The sequence below is a fragment of the Caloenas nicobarica genome, chromosome 20 (assembly GCF_036013445.1).
Source record: "Caloenas nicobarica isolate bCalNic1 chromosome 20, bCalNic1.hap1, whole genome shotgun sequence".
Lineage (NCBI taxonomy): Eukaryota > Metazoa > Chordata > Aves > Columbiformes > Columbidae > Caloenas > Caloenas nicobarica.
The window spans coordinates 2,783,156-2,807,023 of record NC_088264.1 but is presented as its reverse complement, the minus strand read 5'-3'; the positions used below and the strand labels follow the sequence as shown (position 1 = coordinate 2,807,023).

The 23,868-nt window shown below is 43.2% G+C and overlaps 1 protein-coding gene across 1 annotated transcript; it reads left to right on the top strand.

Annotated features, from left to right (window-relative positions):
- Window positions 1-2,243: 2,243 nt before the first annotated feature.
- Window positions 2,244-23,017, top strand: RNF2 (ring finger protein 2). The gene is made up of 7 exons (XM_065649064.1): window positions 2,244-2,306; window positions 16,292-16,380; window positions 16,733-16,893; window positions 17,721-17,936; window positions 18,914-19,186; window positions 20,329-20,500; window positions 21,086-23,017. Exons 2-7 carry the CDS (start codon window positions 16,294-16,296, stop codon window positions 21,185-21,187), a joined length of 1,011 nt encoding a protein of 336 aa, XP_065505136.1. The 5' UTR covers window positions 2,244-2,306; window positions 16,292-16,293; the 3' UTR covers window positions 21,188-23,017.
- The last annotated feature ends 851 nt before the right edge of the window (window positions 23,018-23,868 follow it).

The following is a 23,868-nucleotide window of genomic DNA, read 5'->3' as shown; positions in this document are numbered from 1 at the left end:
TACCAACTTTGAACTTTAACATTTAGAGAGCTCAATGCAATCCACTTAAGAAAAATCATTCTTAAAAAAAAAAAAATCAGGAACAAAAAAGGACTGTTAAATCCTGTCCCAAGTTGACTCCCTCTGAGATTTAGCTGAGACATTTGATCACACTTAGAAAACAGAGATGTTATTGCTGAACACCTTATCAAGCTCTTGTGAGGATTTAATTATATAGGCTGTGGCGCAGGTCACAAGGAGTGTGGAGGAGTGAAAACTACCACATAAAAATAGTAACTTGGAATGACCAGGAATAACCCAACACAAGCTAAAATTTCTTTAAAAAATGTGAAGCTTTTCAAAGGGCGAAAAAGTCCCAAGCAGGACTTTGTTAATATTCCAATTATGAGAATATTAACTGTAAAACTCTAGGAAAACTTAAAATACTCCATATTGAATTGCTCTAAATACTCCATATTGAATAATCTCAAGTGATGTTGCTGTGTCATTAAAGCCTGAAGAATTAATTCAAATTTACGCCTCACAAGGTGATCTCTGTTCACTTTTTACTCACACCAGATTTAATTACACTAAGTGAACTCTTGTATAAAACAGTAAATCACAAGACTAATAAAGGCACTGCCGAAGACCCAAACCCCATAAAAACACTATCATAATGTAATGAACGCTAAAACGCAGGCACCGGGAGACAAATGCTTATTTAGCGTTACGGCCCCAGAGCGGATTAAAGATGTTTGAAAACGTCTGATGTGAATTTTGGTGTTTGAAAGATGAGCACATCAGGTCTTGCTTCAGTTTCTGGCCCCTGTCTGCAGAATGTAAAGATGGCAGAGCGCACCTTGACGTTGGGCTTCGTCTCACAGCCTACGAACAGCGGGCACGTCCCTCTCTTCGGAAAGGCAGCCAAGAACGAGAAGCGACGAAGAACCACGGAGCTTGGAGGCCACATTCGGGGAGAAAAGCCCAGCGAAGGCCAGATAGAGGCCATAGGTTCGGCCCGCTTGGTCCCGAGAATGGCGGACCCGCTCTTGTGCAAAGACAATTTAACAACCTCGCCCCATCGCTTTGCCTGGTGATGAGGCACGGGCGCTGCCCAGGGTCAGTGCGGCCGCCGCCATCCCGCCCCGGCCCTCACGGAGGTACCGGCACCGCCGGCTCCACACAGGCAGCGAGGCCGGGGAGGCTCAGCCCTGCAGCCCCCAGCCCCTCCTTGGGGGTTCGGAGTGGAAAATACGAGACGGCACCGACCGCCCAGCGCGGCTTCACCTCGGAGAGCGCAGCCACCCCCACAGAATCCCAGAATGTCGGAAGCTCATCCAGTGCAATCCCCCCGCCGGAGCAGGAACACCCAGATGAGGTTACACAGAAGGTGTCCAGGCGGGTTGGAATGTCTGCAGAGAAGGAGACTCCACGGCCTCCCTGGGCAGCCTGGGCCGGGCTCTGGCACCCGCACTGAGGAGAAGTTTCTTCTCAAATTTAAGTGGAACCTTCTGTGTTCCAGTTTGTACCCATTATCCCTTGTCCTATCACTGGTTGTCACCGAGAAGAGCCTGGCTCCATCCTCCTGACACTCCCCCTTTATATATTTATAACCATGAATGAGGTCACCCCTCAGTCTCCTCTTCTCCAAGCTAAAGAGCCCCAGCTCCTCAGCCTTTCCTCACACGGGAGATGCTCCACTCCCTTCAGCATCTCCGTGGCTGTGCTGGACTCTCTCCAGCAGTTCCCTGTCCTGCTGGAGCTGAGGGGCCCAGAACTGGACACAATATTCCAGATGCGGTCTCACCAGCGCAGAGCAGAGGGGCAGGAGAACCTCTCTGACCTACTGACCACCCCCTTCTAGTCCCCCCCAGGTCCCATTGCCCTTCCCGGCCACAAGGGCCCAGTGCTGGCTCATGGTCACCCTGCTGTCCCCAGGACCCCCAGGTCCCTTTCCCCTACGCTGCTCTCTGCAGAGGCCGCGGGCTGAGGTAGCGAGGGGCGGTAGGGAGGCAGAGAGCCCCCCCGAGCCCGCCGCCTCACCGCCGGGCGGTGTGGAGGGGCAGCGGGAGCGCTGACAGGCGGCGGGGCGGGGAACGGAGGGAGGAGGGCGCTGGGCGGCCCAGCCTCGGCAGCCCCATCCATCCGCGCTCCCCCTGCCCAGCCCCGGCCATGAATATGTAACTCCCCTCCCTTCCCGAGCTCCATTGCGGAGGCTGCCGCTCGCCATATTGTGCTGCTGGGGCTGCGGCGGCACCGGCGGCGAGAGCGGGCGGCGGGAGCGAGCGGCGGGAGCGAGCGGCGCGGCGGCCTGAGGGGAGAGCCCGGTGAGCGCGGCGCGGGGGCCGGGGCGGCCGCGGTCGTTCCCTCCGGGTCTGTCCCTCCGGCGGGGCAGGGCAGGGCAGGGCGAGGAGCCGCCGGCCGGGGTGGGTGCCCCGGGGGTGTCTGGTGCCGGACCCGAGGCGGAGGAGGGGCCGCCCCCAGCCCCTGACAGGCCGCTCCCGCCGGGCCGGGGCTGCGGTGCGGGGCCGCCCGGAGCTCCGCAAGCCCTGAGGGGAAATCCATATCTGTATCTCTGCATCTCTGCGTGTGGAATGTGCTCTGGAAGCTGCAGGCAGAGGTACCGTACGCCGCATTCCGTAACACCACACTGCCAGATGCCTCCCTGGAGAAGGGAGAGCTGGTGAACAGTCACAAGCCGTTACTGGTGTTTTAATAAATTTCCCCGGCTTAACGTGCGATATTCAGTATGATTTATTGCCCCGCGTTCCGCGCCTTTTGTTTCTCCCCAAGCCGTGTCACCGAACGGCGTTTTTGAGGCTGATGCTGATAAACCGGCCGCCGTGCTGACAATGTCATCGCTCCGACCGGGCATCAGGTGCAGAAAGACGCTGTCGGCGGCTGAAGATGCGTCTCCTCCCTTCACACTCGCTCTCGCTGCTTCCCATAAGAATTTAGAACCTTTTTCTTGCCAACTTCTACAGTCTGTCGTAGCTGGCTCGTCAAAATGATTCGCCTTTCTTGGATCCACCGCATAGCATGGTGTATATGTAAAATGAACGCTGAGCAATATTACTGAGATTTTTATTAAGCTGTTTGTTTTTCAGACCCTCTTCTATGGGAAATAATTGGATCAGGTGCCTCATTCCATAGAAATCCAGAGGACAGCTAGTGGAGAAAGATGATGTCCAGTAGGATAAATCATAATCCACTGCTGTTTGGAGGTGGTTATAGCTCTGTGTAATAACTATGCATTTCACATAGGCTTTTAAGGATTAAAGGAAATAGCTTACATTTGAAAAAACGTGACTGGTGTGCGGGTAACATTACTTTTGCTTGGGGAAAATTCTTTAATCAAATATATCATTCATTCAAGTGACAAAGACTCGATTTGTCATAGGAGTTCCCCGCAGAGGTACTCTCATTTCTATTCATGTATGTTTTCATTAAGAACTTTTGTAATGAGATAATTTGACATTTTTATACATCGTGTCGAGCTCAGAGCTGTCAGCCAAGACAGAGGCACTCAATTTGACATTAGCAGATATTGATAAGCAGTATATTTTGCATTAAAAGACGTGCTGGTTTGAAAGATTAGCGTTGTCAGATGTTTGGAGATGGGAGGAATTTTCACTGGATGGATGTGGTTATGGTACACTTCAGTGATGACGCTTAAATAAGTTCAGACCATCTTTAAACCTTATTGACCCTGGATTTGTTATTTACAACGTTTAATAAATACCTTATTATTTTCAGCATTCAGCTTCATAATAATAGCAGGACACGGATTTTGCATTGGAGGAGTTTCTTTTGACTTCTTCAGTGGCTAAAATTTTGACCTTTGGCTTCAAAGCTTTGAAACACCAGCCCTGCTGCAGTTGCCAAGAAAAGCTCTGCCTGTCATGGCTTAAACTTGAAATAATATGCAAGTGTCAGTGAAATAAATTGCATGGGGTGCTCCCTTTATCAATGACACTTTGTTTCTTAAGTGTCGTACATGGTACTATGTTGAGTATAGGGACTTGGTTGGGCATCTTGGGTGATTAGAGCAGAATTCTGGCATTTTCAGGGCTGTGCTATCAATACCTGTAGGTATTGGCACCTGTAGGAAAGCCATCAGTCTTATATGAAATAGATGTTGGGATGTGTGAATTTATTCAGCTTTCTTTAACTGTTTCTCTTTCCCATGCTTAACAAAAATAATGCAATGGGGGAAAGAAGCCGTGGGGAAAAAGAAGCTTCAAAAATAAGTCATAAGTCTGCAAGTGCTTGGGTGTATTTTTCTTAGAAGGAGCACTGGATCTACTGTTGCTAAAGCACCAGTTCGAAAAACATGTGTGAAAGAAGTAGCAGAGTAAAGGGATTCCTTCCGCTTCTTTTGTTTTTGCTTAAATACCCTTAGCCTGTTTTTACTGATAGATCAGCAGCTTAATAATGATGCAAACAGAGAGAAAAGAGATTGGAGCAGGGGTGTTGGTGAGCCCAGCCTTGGTCCTGCTTGTTGGTGAAAATAACTGGCCTTTGAAGCCAACCTTAAATTCTTAATTTTCTGAGGAATGAGCAGCGTTTGGTGTTATGGAGCTGTTTAGACTTGTTGCAGTGGAGAAATATTTGAGGAATTATCCCTTTCTGCCTCCCCCCAACTTCTGGATCATGCAGCTCTCTTGTGAACAGCTGGGAGTTAGCAGCAGTGTCCTGCTAACTAATTAAAAACCTAATGCATTCTTTACTCTTTACCACTCAGGGATAAAATGAAACTGTTTTGGCTGATTACAGAGTTTAAACTGTGTAAGTATTGCTCCTGTAGTACTGTTTACAAAATGTACAGTTTTATTTGAGAGGGAGTCCTTAAAACACAAATTGTTGTTAGCTGTCACCCAGCTTTAGAGGAAAGCTGTCTGGGTGCCAAATTAACAATTTTGTTTCTGTATATTTATTTTAGGTATTAAGTCAATCATACATGAGATTACTTGAATCTTTCTTTTTGTCTCTCAAGTGCTGTAGGGGAGTTTATTTTCTCTTATTAATAACCGAGCTGTCTTTTGTTCTCATTAAGAAAACTGGTTGTGGCTGACTTCTCTGTGATCACTGGTAAGTGGATGAGAAATTTTTGTGGCTATCTAACATAGCTCTGGAAAAAAACAACTGTATGTCTTGATTTGATATTCTCAGAATTTCTCCCACAATATAAACTCATTAGAACATTACTGCATACTGCCATTTCTGTTAATAAGTGTGATGGATAGTAGTTGTATGCTGAAGGATAACAAAGTGGCTCACTTGGTGTGATCCCGGTAGCCCGGATAGAGCAGTACACCTGATTTAGAGTATATTTGGCTTGAGCTTCTACGATGTTTCTTAAAATTTACTTAAAAGCACCTTGGCTGAACAACCTCAAGGTTGTTGGGATCCTGGAGAAGAGAAGCTCCGGGGAGACCTTATTGTGGCCTTTCCAGACTTAAAAGGGGCCGATTAGAGAGATGGGGACAGACTTTTGAGAAGGGCGTGGTGCGATACGACAAGCGGTGATGGTTTTAAACTAGAGAGATTCAGGCTGGACATGAGGAAGGAATTTTTGCCCCTGAGGGTGGTGAGAGCCTGGCCCAGGTTGGCCAGAGAAGCACATTCCCAATGCAAAAACTGAAAGTAGAAGTAGTTTTCTAGAGAAAACTACTTGCTGCCGAACTGGTAATGGCATTTGTGGAGATGGGAAGGATCATTTGAATTGCAGTACAAGTACATTCATAGGATTTATATTAAAATGTACGGCAAGCTCAAAGGTGAAGAATAGGGGTATTAAAATAATTTAACTTTATCGATTAGAGTGGTTGGTTCTCGCTTTCAGCAGCTGTTATTTCAGGGAGGCAGAAAGAAATGGGTTAGCCTCAAAAAATGTGACAATGAATATAACAAAGAAAAAAAAAGTCTGATTAAAAATATCCTAAGGCAACATGTGTCATTCCTGAGCTGTTTGTATGTATTTAGTTGCTGTAAGAGATTAAATTTTTCTGGAGTTTGAAGGTTTACTTTTGTTTGCTCCCAAGAGTTTTCAGTCTTTTATCCCTCTGATCTGATATAGTGCTGAAGTGGATTTTAGGCAGGATTTTAGAAAGGCATTTTTGCCTTCCTCTTTCACAGCTGGTGATTAATTCTGAAGTCTAAGGTTGATTTAACTCTAAGAGCTTGAGAGCTTTGTTAAGAACTACAGTACCATGCTTCATAATGTGAGAAACTTAACAAATAACAGAGAAAATGGCAATTCTGCTCACTTCCCCACAGAATTCTGTTTAATATTGTTACTTCACAGGGCTAAATTATGGCTTGGTAATGGCTGGTTTCCATTTTTTATAAATTGTTGGCAAAGGTCTTTGGTAAATTTTAGGTCAAGCGCTTGTCTGATTTATTGGCCCATGTGAGGAGTGAAAAGGTGCTTTTCCTCTAACAGTTTTGTTTGCAGTCCTGGCAGAAGGTGCTACTGTTGTATCACATTTTAGTGCTCAACTTTGGACAAGATCTAGGTGATGCGAAAGGGCAAGTACCAGGTTATTTTAGCTTTAATGATTGATCTGAACTACTCGTTGCATTAGAATAGTGGGCAATGTTTGCCTTTTTTTTTTTTTTTTAACTAAAAACTGAAAAGTTTTCTACTTAATCCCTCTGAAATTAAAAAAAAAAAAAAGCTTTTTAGTTTAGGAAATAGCCTGGTTCTGGGATGTGACAATCTGAGCATTTATAGGTGTCGCAGCTGGAGGAAAGTGGGTGAATTCTGGACTACCTGGAGGCAACTACCAGGATATAGAGAGAGCTCTCTGCAAATGTTGTGATCATGTTGTGTATTCCAGTTTCTGCAGCTCAGGAGATGTCCAGGAGGGTATGATAGAGTTGTTGAACGCTAAGGACCGAGGTTATTGACAGTGACGGAGTGGTCCAGGAGGCAGCGTCAAAAAAACTGATGCCCCTCGCTGGGAATATAGAACTCGTTAAAATAAACTCAAGTTTGAGTGTCAGTTGCGTAAGAGCAATGTACACGGACATATAGTGCTTATATGCCATTATACTTTACTTCTAAGATCACATACATCTGTCATGTCCAAGAGTACGTGACTGTTCTTAACACTGTGATACCCTTGAGTATGATCAAAAGTTTAATTTGATACTATCCTTTTTTTTTAATGCTCTTGACATCTAAAATGGGAGGATTCTCTCTCGCTGGTCGCTTCTATTAGCGTTAGATTCATTGCATTTCTCCATAGGTGTACATGTGTGTAGCAGATGGTTTGTATGAGGTCACAAATGTTTCGAAAGGCCAGGACGAGCAGCTTGACGGCCAGACTGGAAATGCTGCCAGGGATCAATTAATCTCTGGTCCAGTTAATGGTGAGTGGCAATTAACTGGAAGATCCCGTGTCTTTGCACCAGGCAAAACCACTTTCTTCCTCAGGAGAATAAATACAGCATAGAATCTGTAAAAGACCTTGTACTAGCAAGCTGCTGTGTTTCAGAAATGCCAATATAATTTTTATTTTCCCCTCTCTTGTCAGACGTTATCGGTTTCATGGTGATGGCATCAGGTGGAGTTACTTGGGTTTCAAAGAAGGATTTTTTTTTTTTGCATTGAAAAGAAATGGCTTTTAAGTCTATGAGGCAGGTCGTGGGAAAATAGGAGTTTGGGACTAGTTATCAGCAAAACCGACAACTTAGAACGAGTGTGATTGAGAGGGACAATCACGTCGGAAAAACATCTGTAGCATTACCGACTGCCGAGGCTGTTCAGCTGCACTGGTGCCTTGGGTTTCTCTGCATTCCTGGGTTTTACTGGCTGCTTTGGGACATTTTTGAGTCTGTGGTCTTGAATTAATTAGACTCTTTTTTCTTTTTTTTTTTTTTTTCTCCTGACTGGTAGTGCTCTGGGGCAGAAATGAGGTTGTCTCTCTTTGCTAACTGCTCTTTATAGGCTGACAAACTTTGGATTTCTCGGTTTGAACATCTGAAAATGAAGAGCTTTATAACACTTTCTTCGGGAATAAACGCGGCTTCCCTAATCTTTATGTACTTCCAGTGTGGAGGTTCATACAATAGCTTCTGATGTAGTCTCTTCTACATGAAAAACTTCATTACTGAAAGTAATGGGATAAGAGGGAAAAAATATGAATCTTTCTAGAGTGACCTTTACAGTGGGTTTCAGTGAGCTTCCCATTTTGAGAAATCTCTACTCGATTTTAAGTGGCGAATGAGAGAATCTGACAAGGTGTCTTACAGTTGATGTGCTTTCCAGTGAGCCTGGAGAAATGCATATGTATGGCTTCTCCTAATATACGTTTTGGTGACATAATACTATAAAGAAAAGGAGAACATGCTCTTTTGTCATACAGAACAGCCTGGATTTATATTTTGAATGGGGAACTTGGCACAACCTTGAGTGTGGGGAACATCTGGCACTCATGTACGCACAAATAATTTTATTGTATTAGTAATTTTGTTGTGCCAGCCGATCAGTTGTCGAACATTCAGTGGGAGTTCCATGTACCCATCTGACAGTAAAATCTGTGTTTAATTTTAATATTCGCTTTCTGGTTTATTTATAGTTAAATTGCTTTCTTGGCCATGATGTAATTGATCGAAACATTTGAATGGTAATCTCTTCGTTCTGTAAATAAAAGTAGGAGAATAGAATGGCAGGGAACCAGACGTTGCTCAAATAGTATTGTCAGGGTGGTTATCACTTTGTGTCTATCACTTACACTTGAAGGACGGCGTGATGCACACTGATAATTGAAATTAGAGTGTCCTGGAGCAGGGCAGACCTGCTTTGAGATGTTTCATCACATTAAACATTGACCATACTGTGCACCACAGTCAGACTGCTTGCATTAATGTACATGATTGTTTATGGCCATGCGTGGCCTCAGGGTAGTCCCAGCCGGTCTTTATTTTCATACATTTTTATTCAGAGTTAGTTTCTGTTTCTTTGGTTTAGCTCAAACACAGGTTTTCCAGGTTTGCTCTTGAAGAATGAAACCCAGAACTGGTTCGAGATCCCAGGATGATGCCCTGACAAGAATCAGATTTCTGTCCTGTTTCCCAGCAAGGCTCTTGCCCTTGGAGTTGCTGGTGAGCTGGTTTCATCTCTTTCACGGAGATATAGAGTAACAACAACCCATAGCTGTGTCTCTCCTCCCTCGCTTTTTTCTAATTCAGTGTTTCTATCCCACAAATACAGTCCAAGGACGTGTTTGTTCACAAGCTGATATACCTTGAGGGTGGAAAGCACAGCGTAAATACTCATTATTTGTTATCAGATTTGACTTCTGGAGCATGTAATTGCTATTCGAAGTTTCGGTTTCATAGTTCGTATTAATTTGGTGTCTTTAATAGTCTTTTAATTGACTTTGATTGTGCTTTGCAGATGGTAGAGTTTTAGTTAATGTGTGCAAAAGTATTTTAAACACTGGCTTTGTGTAAGTGTTGCTAACAACTCACTTTTAAATGTAGTAGGCATTTACAAAGGAGCTCTCTGACATTACGATAGAGTATTAACTGATAAAGTGTTTGGTAATAATTTTGAAATTAGCTCATGAATGTACTTTTAAGTGTTCTGGGACAGTAGCTGAAACTATTCACTTGGTAACATTTGTTTTGTAATCTGTTATCTGATCGTCATGAATTTGCATTAATCCATCACCACTTACAGCTCTTTTCTAACAGCCACAAGTGTTAAATTTGGGCAGATACCTTCAGCTCTTGAGAGCTTCAGCAGATGGTCAAAACCCAAGGCATTTTTGCTTACCAATTTAAATATATGTACAGAAGAGAGAAACTATATTCTCCGAAAACATTTGTATGGTATTTTGGGGCTTATATGTTAATTTTCCAGTTTAGATAGAAATACCTAGTTGTGAATTTTACTCCTGATTCCACAAGTTCTCAGAAGATATTGAAGGGGAGTGTTCTTTTTCTTAAACATGTGGTTATATCATGTGTTTATGGAGGAAACTCCCAGCTTAAGCTGGATATTTTCTATAACATCCTGGGCATCAAAAGGCTCAAATCCCTTGTCGCTGTTTTCATGCAGTTCAAACAAATGGATTCTGCTTTGTTTAAAGCTAATGGTCACTGCAGTCCCCCAAAAAACCTTCTGATGTTTCTTTTGTGGGTGAGGAGGATGTTCATATTGAGCCACAGAGACTGTAAAAGACACAGGAAGTAGGAGAATGTCCTGCTCAGGTTTCTTCAGCTTTTTATGGCAGTGCTCTGTTAGTAGTTGTCGCCGTTGGCTTTTCTTGGCTGTATCACTTTCTATACAGCAAAACTAAGTATAAATTTGTCTGATAGTGAGATACCCCCATAATTAGAATAATTTGGGTTGGAAGAGACCTCTAGAGGTCATGCAGTACAACCTCCTGGTAAGCAGGGCCAGTTACATGAGGTTGTTGGTGACACCAGTCGAGTGTGACTGTCCCCAAGGGTGCAGATCCCACCACCTCCCTGAAGCAACCTTTCATTAGTGATCCTCTCGCTGTGGCTTTATGCTTTCAGCAGGGCAATAGTTTCCCCTGTGAATTTTAGTGCTCGACGCTCAACAGTTTGTTTTGTCCGTCCGTGTGCCTTTTGTCATGGCCGACACTTTCTTGTTTTCTTGTTGGTAGCTTAAGCAGTTGTTGCTTGATGTCTGGCTCGTGGTACACATCCACAGCACAAGCTCCTAAAGAGTTTAAACGGGGTTTTAATGACTATAAGAAATGATGATGGATGCCAGATCATATCTCTTAGATGTTTGCGAGCCTGACAACTTAAACCTTGCGTGTTGGAGGTGAGCTGTGCTACGGAGACGCTGTGTTTGATGGCAACTCTGACCAGGGATCAGTGAGCTGGAATTCGTTGTTAGCACAGATCTGGACTGGTTGTGTCAAGAGAAGGCAACTGTACACGTGGTTTATATAATACTGAATTCAATTTGCAAATATAAAGAAGAGAAAACCTTCCCTGTAAGGGATGTTGTGACATTGAACTTGATAGTTCAATGAACTTGATAGGACAAGGACTGAAAGCTGAATGAACTAAAACCACTTTAGTAAGACCTTCCTCTCTCCGGCTTATCCCCTTTTGAGATCAGTTATATCCTGATTATAGCGAGTGCAATATAAACTTGCCGAGAGATGATTTGAAGCGTGGTGACAATAAAGGAGCAGAGGAGGATGCGGGGGGCACGGGCAGATGCGGTGACATCCTTGTTCGGGATCATCGAGTGGTTCATTGCAGAGCTGGGAACAAAATGAGCTCCAGGCCAGACCTGATTTGGCTGCGTCCCAGGGATTCGGAGATCCGGAGAGGAACAAAACTTCAGAAAAGAGTGAATAGTAAAAGTATTAGGTTGTAATCTAGTCCTAGTTGCCGTAGATTACAACTAACGTAAAGCAATCTGAGCTGCCAGTGAACTACAGGGAAGATTAATTCCTTCAAATAGTGCCTATCCAGTTGTTTTTTTTTTTTCCTAAATCAAGCTCTTAGCCAGGAAGTAAAAGCAGCAAAAACTTAAATTTCAGAATGCTTTAATGAAATAAATAGAAATGAATGATTGAATTGAATACTTTGTCAAAACATTCAATTTGTCCCTAATACTATTTACAGTATTGGAGAGAGTAAAATGTAGAGCTCTAATCCTGTTAAGCTTCCAAAGTAACTGCACCACGATACCTGTTTTTGAAAGAACTAATCCTTTGGAAAGAAAAAATTGAAATGGTTGAAGGTGCTGTTGAACTTGGCGTACCAAACAGAGGTCTAACTCTCCTACTGTTTTAAGTCTAAATATTTACCTTTTAAAAGTTGGAACAAAAAATCAGTTGATTTCTAAGGATTTAATACTACGTGCGTATTTTATTTTTTTAAAGAGCCTGATGCCTTTTTTTTTTTTTTTTCCTTAAAAGTGTTTTTGAGGAAAATATCAGAGCTCAGTAGACTGGTTTGAGTTAAATAGCAGCTCGTAGGTTATGGCCAGAGCTGAGCTGGCTTTGCAGGTTCTCTCTTCCAGCTGCTGGGTACCATTCCACCCTCTCGTCCCTTTGCCTGGGCTAAAATAGGCCCTGCAAAGTGTTTTGGAGAATAATTCAGGTTGTGAAGGCTCTCTGGATGTCATCTGGCAGCAAGTCCCCCCCTCCCTGGTTAAAGCAGGGCCACCATAAAGGTTAGTTCAAAGCTAGGCCTAAGGAACTCTTTAAATGGTCACCAATGACAAATTTTGAGAAATAAGGCTAATTTAGGGGTGGTACATCTCTGGGAAGGTGAAGTAGGGAAGAGCAGGAGCAGTGTCACACGGCTTCGAGCGATCTGGAGCCTGCTGGTCCCATTGGATTTAATTTCCACTGACCAGTTTCAGGACTGGGATACCCAAATGCCCAACCTACCATGACTCATCACGATATTTTAGCAAATCTTTAAGTGTATTTCAGTATAAAAGCTTGTAAAGTGCGTTGGAAGGACTCTCCGGCATCGATTCCCCGGTCAGTGAGCAGGCAGGAGATCAGAGGCTCTTTTCTGATCGGCTCTTCCATACCGTTATTTTTCCTATAACCGCCTGTTTTCCAGTGCTTCACGAACAAGACTTATTTTGTTGTTATGTTTTTAAACCCCAGCCGTTTGTCTTCAATTTTTTTATTTAGAAAATAGCCTACAGATGGATGAGCACAAAGAGCAAGGTTGCATAAGCCCCTTTTTCCGAGGAAATCGGGCTTAAATAGCAAGTCTTTCAGATGAAGTGATGCGGTGTATTTTAGTGAAGCCGGCCGGCTCATCTCCCGGCTCTAGTTAGGGAGCTATTCAACTTGTGGGTAAAGCTGCCTTGTATAAAAATCAATGAAAACTTCCCGAAACTCCTTAAGAACAGCACAGGTGGGTTTTGTTTCCTTTTGGTTTTAGTGTTCTGGCAACGTGGAAAACTGAGAAACATCCTGGGTACAAAGAAATAAAAATTTACACCTTCTGATCATTTTTAACAATCTCCCCCTTTTCATCTGCCCGTTTTCTTCTATAAACGACACGCAGCAACTCAGCAAGTTTTATGACTAAATAGTAACTGTTAGCCTGTTTCTGTTTTTTTCAGGGGGTGACGAGGAATCAAACCTAGAGAGATTCTTAACGTTTCTGCTTCTCAGATCTGTCGTTTGTTCTTGTGGTTCTATCAGCCGGCCCTTGCTTTGATAGCGACAGGTGTGTGTACTCTGCAATTACCAAGTTTGTGCTTAAATTTTACTGTCTTCGAAGACTGAGTCAGTCTGAAGGATTGTAGGGATCCTTATAATATTAGTTAGGGCTGGTTTTGGGGTTCATTTGGGTTTTTTTGACAAGAGTTTCCCTCTGGCTGTAGCATAAATCACAACAACTAATACTTGGTTGTGGCTCTGAGAGCTGACAGGAGTGTGGCTTCTCCCCTTCATATCACCCTGGTGTCGTGTGACTGGTTCCTTTCCTCATTTATCCAGAGGGCAGAGACAAGGCCATAAACGTAAAAAACGATAAAAAGTATAAAGTTGTGGTGTATTAGAAGTTTTTTCAAAACTGGGGTATCTGGCTTTGCGTTGTTCCCAACGTTAGCACGTGTGACCTGCGAAGAAGAGATCCCATCTTCTTCATTTCTAAAGTGAAAAAGATCTGAGATGTTGAATAGCTGAAAACTCGAGTAGGTATCGTTGTGATGAAATCTGCTTTGTATCTTGAGTTGGAAAAACGAGCATGAGAAAATGGATATTTAAGACTTAAAAAAAAATGCTGAAAGGGGTGCAGAGGGATAGTGAAATAATACATCAGTGAAGGTCCAATTGATTTTAAGAATGTGAGATTTCAGTGGAATAAATTTCCAGACTGAAGAATAAATGTAAGGTTTTATATTTATTCTGTATCTTGTCTCCCCTTGCCAGTAGTAGTTAATAAAAAGCATGTTGTTCTTTTTATCTAGGAACTTTCCACTTTTATGTTTTTCGCTCTGAATAAAGCGTCCACAACAGAAAAAAAAAATCTTTCTTGGGCTCGTGAAAGACTTTTTCCTAATTTTGTAGCTTTGGAAAGAATCGGCCATTCAGATGTGAGTAGAGCTGCCCAACTCTTTGCTGCTGAACCTGAGAGCAAGGGGCCGGTGCGATCTCCTCCTGCTTGGTCATAAGGCTTGACTTGAGTGTTGGCCAACTGTAGAGGTTCTTCTGACCTCTGTTCCCCGAGCGAATGGCGGAGATCAGCCATCGATGAGAACATCTGAAGAGACTGGTTATGATTTTGAGACTGCTGAGTTGGTACGTGGTGGCTATTAGATCGGTGCAATTTTAGGTTAAAATGACTCTGCTGACGGTTGAGTTTGCCCTTTGATACTGGCACCAGCTGCTGATGTTGCCATATTGGGTTTCAGCAGCGTGAAGAAACGTAATCCAGCCTGATGTCCAGTAAGGTGCTCAGGAAAAGAAGCCACATTCACCCGCATTTTTCAGACCCAAATATAGATCTGGAAATTGTAGGGGAACAGGGAAGGAAGTTTATTAATTGATAATCAAGCAGATTAAAAACTCCATGCAGTGTAATGTGATTTCTTTTTTTGTGGTTGATTTTTTGGGGCGGGAAGGGGCTTTTCAGCATGTTTGAATTGAGCGCGTTTCTACTGTTCCTCAAATTTCGACTTCATACATAGCAGAGGCAGAGGAGGTGTTTGCTGAGGATCAAGTGGACTACGTGGATCTCTCCAGCTTCCAGGCCAGCGTTTGTCCTCTTTAAAATTGCTTTGTCCTCTTTAAAAATGCTATTGCTGACGACCTGAGAGTCTTACCCGAGCAACTTGACTTTCCGTACGCCTGGAATTACCTTAAATAATCGTGGAAATCAGAACACAGAGAAATACTATGTCCTTTTTTTGCCACTTGTACACTTTTTCAGCATTGCTTCTTTGCTGAGATCTGTCATTTGACACCATAATTAAATCCATACCTCTGGATAACTTAAATTACTTTCCTGATCCACACAGAGAAACACATCTCTTGTGACAAGTAAACTGTATTTTTAAGGCACAATATTTATATAGTCAAAATCAGAGTTGATGGTCTGTCATCTATGTTTTTTGACACCTCTTTGGACCTTTATTACTTCTTAGACATAATAGTGGATGTGGCCACTTTATGTCAGGCTTTTTTTTACCCCCTTCCTTTTTTCAGGAGAAAACTCTAATTTCAGTGCCTGGATGAAGGTAGATCTAATAATCTTCACTGCACTGTTTCTCTTGCTTTTCCCTCAACAATTAATTAAAGCTTATAAAGTTACCTCGCTCTCCGGAGAGGGTGACCCTTTTCACATGGAATTTGATGAACTGGAAGCTGGATTATGATGTACCTGGTAGATGTCAATAGAATCTGCATTGGGCTGCTGGTTTGAAGGTCTGGAAATACAAACCTAGATGAAAAAAAAGTGTTAAAGGAAAAAAGCACTTCTGATTTTTCCACCCAGTAGAAATATCTGTATATATAGAAATATCTTGCCTCTTCTATGGTTATATTTATTTTTTTAAACATAACATAGGGAGGTCTGCCCCCTCTCCTCCAGCGTGCAAATATTTTCTGCTCAGAAACATCATTTTCTTCTGATGTTTTGACCTTTCTTTCACATGTCTGCAGTGACCATGTGTGGTAGTTTTGCCTCATCACATACAACAATCCCACAATTTTGGTGGGAAAACATTACAGTTTCTTTGCATGGTCCTTTTTTTTTGGTGGGGGTTGTTTTATTTATGTTTGTGTTTTGTTTTTTAAATGAAAAGGTGATGTGTGCCTTTGCCCACAAGCAAATTCTGGTTGTGGAGCGTAGCAGAGGTCTGAGTGCAGTTATTTCCATTTCCAGGAAAGCTTGTCTGCCACTGCTGACACAAAAAAATGAGCAAAACCCTGATAATCCGTCTACAATTTGGTTAAAGCGGACTCGGCTTGACCCACATGCAGGTTCCGGAGTGGACGTTGATGGACATTTTCCGCACCAGGTGGCACTTGCGGCTCTCGCACCACACAGCCCAAGTTTTCCGGCCTTCGGTTCCACGTCACTTCTGTTTAACAACCTTAATTGATGTTTGCGAAGTGTTCACGGCTCACTGACTCCTTCAGTTTCTCCGGAGCGGCACAGAGTGTGGGATTATCCATGTGTGGGACGAACAAACGTTGTCCCCGCGCGTCCGCGTCGGTGGCACAGGGGCCGTGTGTCTCTGTGACCCAGGGACACCCCGCTGGCCCCAGGAGCCCCTTGGAGAGGGAGGTGGATCCTGGAATATGCCATTTATTTCTCTTTTTCTCCCCAGGCATGTCTCAAGCCGTGCAGACCAACGGGACGCAGCCTTTAAGCAAAACATGGGAGCTCAGTTTGTACGAGTTGCAAAGAACGCCTCAGGTAAGCCGGGCTCAAGAGCCGGCCTTCACAGCACGGCTTTTTTAATACTTTTTAGAACTTGAAGCTTGGTGTTTAATGTTTTCTTTTCCCTTTAGGAGTGTTAACTGCCTATTTTAAAGGACACTCTTTAAGAAAGTCTTCCCAAATAAATACCTGTCTTATAATATTAGAAAAATAAACCGGTTTGATGTTTATTTCTTTTTTCTTTCCTTTAGCAGTGTATCTGATGTGGTTGTGTATGCACGTTCTGTCTTTTTACCGTGTTTCTCCTTAAAAGCCCGGTGAGCCATGCGGTCTCCGTGAAGGAGTTCCTAAATTCCATTAAAGAACTCTTTACCTTATTGAACGCTAGGAAGCCATCACCGATGGCTTGGAGATCGTGGTGTCGCCCAGGAGCCTGCACAGCGAACTCATGTGTCCCATCTGCCTGGATATGTTAAAAAACACCATGACGACAAAAGAATGTTTGCATCGCTTCTGTGCTGACTGTATCATCACAGCCCTCAGGAGCGGGTACGTAATTGTTACTACGGGGAAAGGGGATTTCACTTCCGCCCAAGCTTTCCAGGCTTTGCTACTGAAACAACCTAAAGCACAAATAATTTTTCTCATATTCTTCAATTACAAGTTCATCTTTTCCCCAAAGCGATAGAATTCTGGGGTCACCAACAGCAATCAAGTCGATGGATCTATTTCTGATAATGGCAATTACCTCTGTACAGAGGTCACACCTTATTTGCTATGCCTGTGTAAATCGGATGAGCAATTAGCAAAAATACATTAGAGGGAAGCAACAAAACCATCAGGAGTAAAGACACCGGTGTTGCAGCTATTGACGCCTCTCACAGGAAAATAAGTGTGTGAACCTGATGTTTCAGTTAAAAGACAACAAAATGGTAGGAAGGACAAGTTTCTGGTTTTAGTTTTGCCAGGAATTAGTGCTTGAACTACAGAATAGGTTCCTTAATCTTCGTTTTATCCTCCGAGCACCAGAAGGACGATGCCTTAATGTAATTTCCACTAGACGTGCTTTTTTTTCTAGGTGAAAATCCAGCCAGAGGGTTAAGGGAAGAACTGGGCTGCAGAGTGGAACTCTGGAACTCTTCAGTCTAAATACAGTTTCCTTAAACATACTTTAAAAAGAAGCAGGGACATAGGTTTGGGGTTTTTGTTTAAATATCTGGAACTACCTGGTCTGTCAAAAGATGGAAGCCTCCTTCCAGATTTACTCTCAATATTGAGTCTTGGTGAGCACTTTGACCAAGAAGTGCAGCATTAGGGCAGACTTTGATTATTGCCGGAGAGCTGTAATTGTTTTCTCCCTTTTTGTTCATATCCAGCAACAAAGAATGTCCCACGTGTCGTAAAAAGCTCGTTTCAAAAAGATCCCTGAGACCAGATCCCAATTTCGATGCTCTCATCAGTAAAATTTATCCCAGCCGCGATGAATATGAAGCTCACCAGGAGCGAGTGCTGGCAAGGATCAGCAAACACAACAACCAGCAGGCTCTGAGTCACAGCATCGAGGAAGGATTAAAGATTCAGGCCATGAACAGGTATGTAACCCACCTAATTTGTCCACCTGTAACCTTCTCTTCGATAATAAACTGCAACACGGTGAATCCTGCACCGACATATTCCCCTTACGTGCAAATAAACGCACATAACGCCAGAATTCAGGTTTTAGTCGCGACTTAATTCACAAGGCTGGAATACGGGGTGTTTAAATTCTGGGGGTGACCTAAGAGAGTCAGCTGGGAAAGAGGCCCCAAACTTTGTGTTGTGGTGAAACACAGTGTGATTTATATCTTTCATCACAGGTGGATTCATATTTAGATGAAAATAATGGTCTGAAATGGCCTGAAAAATAACTGTATGAAGTTAAAAATTACCTTAAAGGTGTTTGAGGGATAGGAAAACGTCTGTAGTCTTGTCTTTGTCCACTGCGTGGAGGTGAACCGCATGTTACTCGTCGCACACCAGACTACTTCCCGTAAAGAGATTTTAGACCTGTACAGTATTGCCACGAACCATATGTTGACCTAAAGAAAATGGGAAGAGCAACAGTAGCTCCAAAGCGTCAGAAAATATTTAACATTCAAGCGTGTTTTCCATGTGGACCAAAAGATGGGCCATATTCAAATACAAAGCCTCTTATCGTCAGCAACTGTGACCAATTTAGAATGAACCAGTTTGTTGCTTGCTGAAGCAACATTGTTGGTCAAGAAAGCAGTTTCTGGCATGAGCTATTTGTAGTTACTTTTGCTTTCTCTGAGAAGCTGCAAATAATAAGATGTAGACATTAACACCTCATGAATACATTTAACTTTCCATTTAGCTATAGCTTTATTCAGCATGACTGTAGCATTTTTTTTTAAATTTTAAAATCTCTGAAATGTTTAGTGCTTGTTTGTGCCCAGGTCTAACTTCTGGCACAACAGAGACCGGGAGAGTTGTACCAACCCCGTGGGCATGTGCGCTGGGGAATTCCGAGTGCGGATTAGCTGATTTCTACCGATTTCTTTCTGCTCAGGTTACAGAGGGGCAAGAAGCAGCAGATTGAGAATGGCAGCGGCGCAGAGGACAACGGTGACAGCTCGCACTGCAGCAACGCTTCGACGCACAGCAACCAGGAGGCGGGACCCAGTAATAAAAGAACCAAAACGTCGGACGATTCGGGGCTAGAACTGGACAATAACAACACAACCGTGGCCATAGACCCCGTCATGGACGGGGCGAGTGAAATCGAGTTGGTCTTCAGGCCTCACCCCACCCTGATGGAGAACGACGACAGCGCACAGACGAGGTAAACGCCCGCTATCCCTCTTCACGTCCTATCTGGATATTCTGCTGTTATTTTTCTGGTGCTTTTTGTCACTTCTTGGGGCTTTTAAATATCAATTTACGTTGGTTGTACCACATCCCGTTCAACCGTACGCACACTTTCCCCTTTTCCATTGCAAGTCAGGTCGATGCTCAACTGTGATGAAAAATACTCTGTTGCAGTAACAATCTGCTTTAATTTAATCACAAATAAAGATGTTTTTAAGGGTTTCTAGCATTGCAGTTTCCAGTAGTTCCCAAGATAATGGTATGATATCAGCCCCTTTCTACTTACTGTAAGATTCTTTGGGAATAAACAAACCTTGGGTAAGTGTCAGCAGTTTTTGGAACAGCTTTGTGTCAGAGGGATTTATAGGCTGGAAGCTTTTCCTGGCATTTTTTTTCATGATCCAGTCCAAGCACCGACTGGAAATTTTGGATTGCAGCAACAAGGAGTCTCGTGGAGTCCCCTCACGTCTCTTCCTGGCTTTCTCTCCTCACAAGACATCTCCCTGTAGTGCCTACAAATATATTAAAAAGTTTTGGCCAGCTTTTCTTTTTGGTTTGGAATTGCAAGGGAGTTCTGGGGGTTATTCTGAAAGGCAAAGAGAAAACCAAGCTTCTGGGAGAGGCCTCTGTGGCATTTGTGTCAGCCTTTAATTCTTGTTTGAATAATTGAAACGAAAACAGATAGTGAGACGATTTGCAAGAGTGATGAGGTGCAGGGTGTTGTGTCTGCAGCTGCCCCACCGTACGGCTTTCTGTCCAGGCACTTCAGGCTGTATCTTTGCTCAGAAGATTTCAGCAGCTGTGAGTAGCTCTGAAAAGCCCTTGGCAACCTGTCATTGGGTTTTTCATTTTGAGCAGATGACAGGGCAGCGCTGTCTTCTCTCTACCAAGGGCAGAAGGGCCTGTGGGAGAAGTGTCAAAAAGATGAAAGGACACTTTAGAACGCTATACTTTGGTAAGCTGCTTGCATGTCTTGGGGAAAAGCAATTAATATTCTCATTTGTGAACTTTTCCAGGCCTTTTCACACTTGATGCTTAATATTTGGGGGCGTTCCAGATGGCTTTTCCCCGTACCTGCAACTCAAATGTCTCTGATTATCGCTGTTGTTGCTGCAGATACATCAAGACCTCGGGCAATGCCACCGTTGATCACTTGTCCAAATACCTGGCTGTGAGGTTGGCTTTGGAGGAGCTTCGTAGCAAAGGAGAATCCAACCAGATGAACCTGGACACAGCCAGCGAGAAGCAATATACCATTTACATCGCTACCGCCAACGGGCAGTTCACGGTGAGCAGCAGAAAACTGAGCGTTGATACATCTTTGATACAGGTCCGATTGAAATCCACTCAGCTGGGCTTTTCCTGAGTTGGCTTAGGGGTAAAATTCACAGCACCAGGTTGTGTATTTAGGAGCAGATCAGTTCCTCTGTGGGAAAACACAGAGAGCAAAAACTTGATTAGTACAAAAGGAGGCACATAAATTACTTGGGAAAAATCCAGCGATGCCAGCAACAACCAGCTGACTTATGGCGCTATTTTACAGTTAAAATTGAAGAGGAAAAATGTTACTTCATCTGAGAGAACTGTCTGAAGAGTGGGTAGCTCTAGCACGGGAAGTGTCTGGTGTGCGGTGACGTTTCTCCATGTCCCTGTGGGCTTCGAATATTCCCCTGTGAGCAGCTGTGGGTGCGCCAGGGGCAGATCCCTCCGTTCAGCTGCCCGCTTCGGAATATACAGATACAAGGTGGCAGCGTCGCAATCGGATTGAACTCTGAGCCTGATCTTACACTTGGGCATTTATCTGAATGAAATAAGTCTTCTGGTTAAGAGGCAGATTCTTTACATTTCTCTCATTTCCGTTTTGCTGTTCTAGGTATTGAACGGCTCGTTTTCCTTGGAACTGGTCAGCGAGAAGTACTGGAAAGTGAACAAACCCATGGAACTGTACTATGCACCGACAAAAGAACATAAATAAGCTGTGCTGGAAAACAGAGATGGAACTAACTCTTTTATAGCTACAACTTTAATATTAAAAGAAGGCACCACCCTTATCTTCATGGACAGTACATGTGATGCCTTCAGGCTCTCTCAGTATACTTATTAATATGGTTAGACAGTATTCTGGGTTGTATTTAATTTAGTCTTTGTTTGGGGGTTTTGCTTTTTTCCCTAGGAGACTAAATGACCTTCTCCAGTGCATTCCAGTGGTTGACATGCTTTTTTGTTCCTAATGCATGATAACGAGTGTTCCGGTTTGGAATGTCTTCATTTTGTCCAGGTAAATCTGGATTTCTCGTCCATTTGACACAGCAACAGTGGCCTCTGTGAAGCAGTGAGCATTGGGTGGCCAAGTTGGTCTGTTCAGTGGTCACACATGCCAAGGGCTGCGTTCAGTGTTGTCGTTTGCTGATGGCTATCCGTATAAAAAAATTGGTGGAGGATTGATTTCTGAGTCTTGCAGCGAGAGGTTGATTCCCTAGAGAAGATTTAAGAGTCATTTTCTTGTGAACAAATAAAGCCGTAGTGAGAGAACGGACACTTTAAAACCTTCCTGTTTACTGGGCTTAATGCTTCAGTGCAAGGTGATTCATGAGTTTGGTTTGCTTTTAAACAAATATTTCACTCGGAAACCTTTTGACATCGCAAACCCGTAACCCTGTGTAGAACATGCAGCTTCCCGGCTGCGCTGTTATCCTGCCCTTGCATCCTTAATCAAAGAAAATCTTCTGGAAGTTTTATATCCCCTGCTATGTTTCCTATAATAACAGATTTTTATTGTGAATGTATTGGAATGTTCTGTAAAGAACCCCGCTGAAAACTTTTTTTTTAAAGCAAATCCCCCAAAATTCCAGGGCATGGACATAATGCAACGTCCATACGCTTTGCTTTATGGAATTTGTGCCATCCCAGCTGGGAGCTTATCAGGGCTCCAGTTTGAGGAAGGACGACTTCAACCACAAGCTGCTCATAGATTTTGTTTCTTTCCTCTTTTTTTTTTTTTGCCATAGCTTTAACAAACATGGCTTAGCACTTTGGAAGACAATTTTAGTACTTGATGAAGTTTACCATTTAGTGTCTTAACTTTAGGTTCAAGTTTGACGGACTTGGCAGCAGGAGGTTGTGTCCCGTCCCGTAGCTGCTGTTGGCACCTGAAGCAAAAGAAGTTGCTATGATAGGTGAGAAATATTATCATATGCTTTACAGCAGACGGTGTTGCTGCTGCTTTGTCTTGCCCGTAGTTAAACTGGTTTTGGTACAGAAGTGTTCAGATGCTCGGGGGTGCTCTTAGGAAGGAACTGTCCTTCCGTTGCTTCCATCGTTCCAGCCTGGCACTTGTAAATAAACGTGTCCACTCCAGCTGCTGTTGCAGATCAGCTTGATCCTGATGTGAAAACTCCACGGTTTTCTTTGAGTAACTTAGTTATTTTCTCTTACTGGAAAGACTTGGGTTTTTTTGTGACATGAAACTGCAGTTTTCAGGCCCCAGAATGCAGAGGGGGGCAGTTTTTAAGGAAATTCATGACTTTCTGGTGAAATGGTGCATTGTATAGACTAGTAGTGCATGTCCACTAAATATAATTGGGGGGGCAGGGGAGTGGTGATTATAAATGCTTTAAAATTTATGAGGAAACCTTCTAGCTTAGTTGCAGCGTCCCTTCCCGGTGTGATCGCCCAGGGGATGTCCAGTCCCTTCGAGAGGTGTTTGTGAGGCCGAGCGGTCTGTCTAGGAGTCTGTCTGTCACTTTGTCCCCAAGTTCTTTAAGAAGCGTGGGAGAATGTGAAGCTTTTATTTTCATGTTGTAGTGAATTTACTGAATATTTATGTTCTTTAAATATTATTATATATATATAATGTAGTTGTTTGATTAAACCATTGATTGCACTGTGACTCTCTAGTGCTATAAACTATTTTGTTTTCAAAATGACTTTACTCTTCTGCCTTTTAAAGCCATGTTATTTTTTAAGTACATAATGTGTTAGGTACGGGTAAGCTAATAGCTCTAGTATCCAACTGAAACTCTTGAATTGACAATAAAAGCAAAAATGTTTAAACAAGCTATTGGAAATTCCAGTGCTGCTTCCTCTGATAGTCCATAAAAGAAACCCTTTGGCCAGTTTTGGAAATCCAGAGGTAGACAGAAGAAAGACATCAGCTGTTCTCAGATCCTGGTGCCTGAGGAACAGGATGAAAGATTTTTCGCAGCATTTGGGTTAAACTCAGCAACTCCGGTTGCATTTAATTGTACATTAAGCAGCTTCAACAGAAAAGAGTGTTAACTCAAACAACTCACTGGGGTTGAGGTACATTATTAAAAAAAAGAGTGAAGTCCTCTTCTTTGCTTTATCTGTACAGTTATATTATTACAAGTGTTAAGCAGAAGGATGCAACCCTTCTAGCAGACTCAGGAAATAACAAAGAGAAGCCCCCAAACAGCAGCCTTGAACCAGCACTAGTGTTCTGTTAATTATTGCAGGACTGATGTGACTCTATGAACAACCAAGACAACTACTGAACAGAATGAGAATTCTCACAGGCCTGAGTTACAAATCTCCCTTTTGGTCACTCACACCAGGTGAAACTCCTTGGCCCTGATTTTATAATGGCAAAACTGCCAAAGTATATGGACAAGCCCAAACTTGATTTTCTCAGCCCCT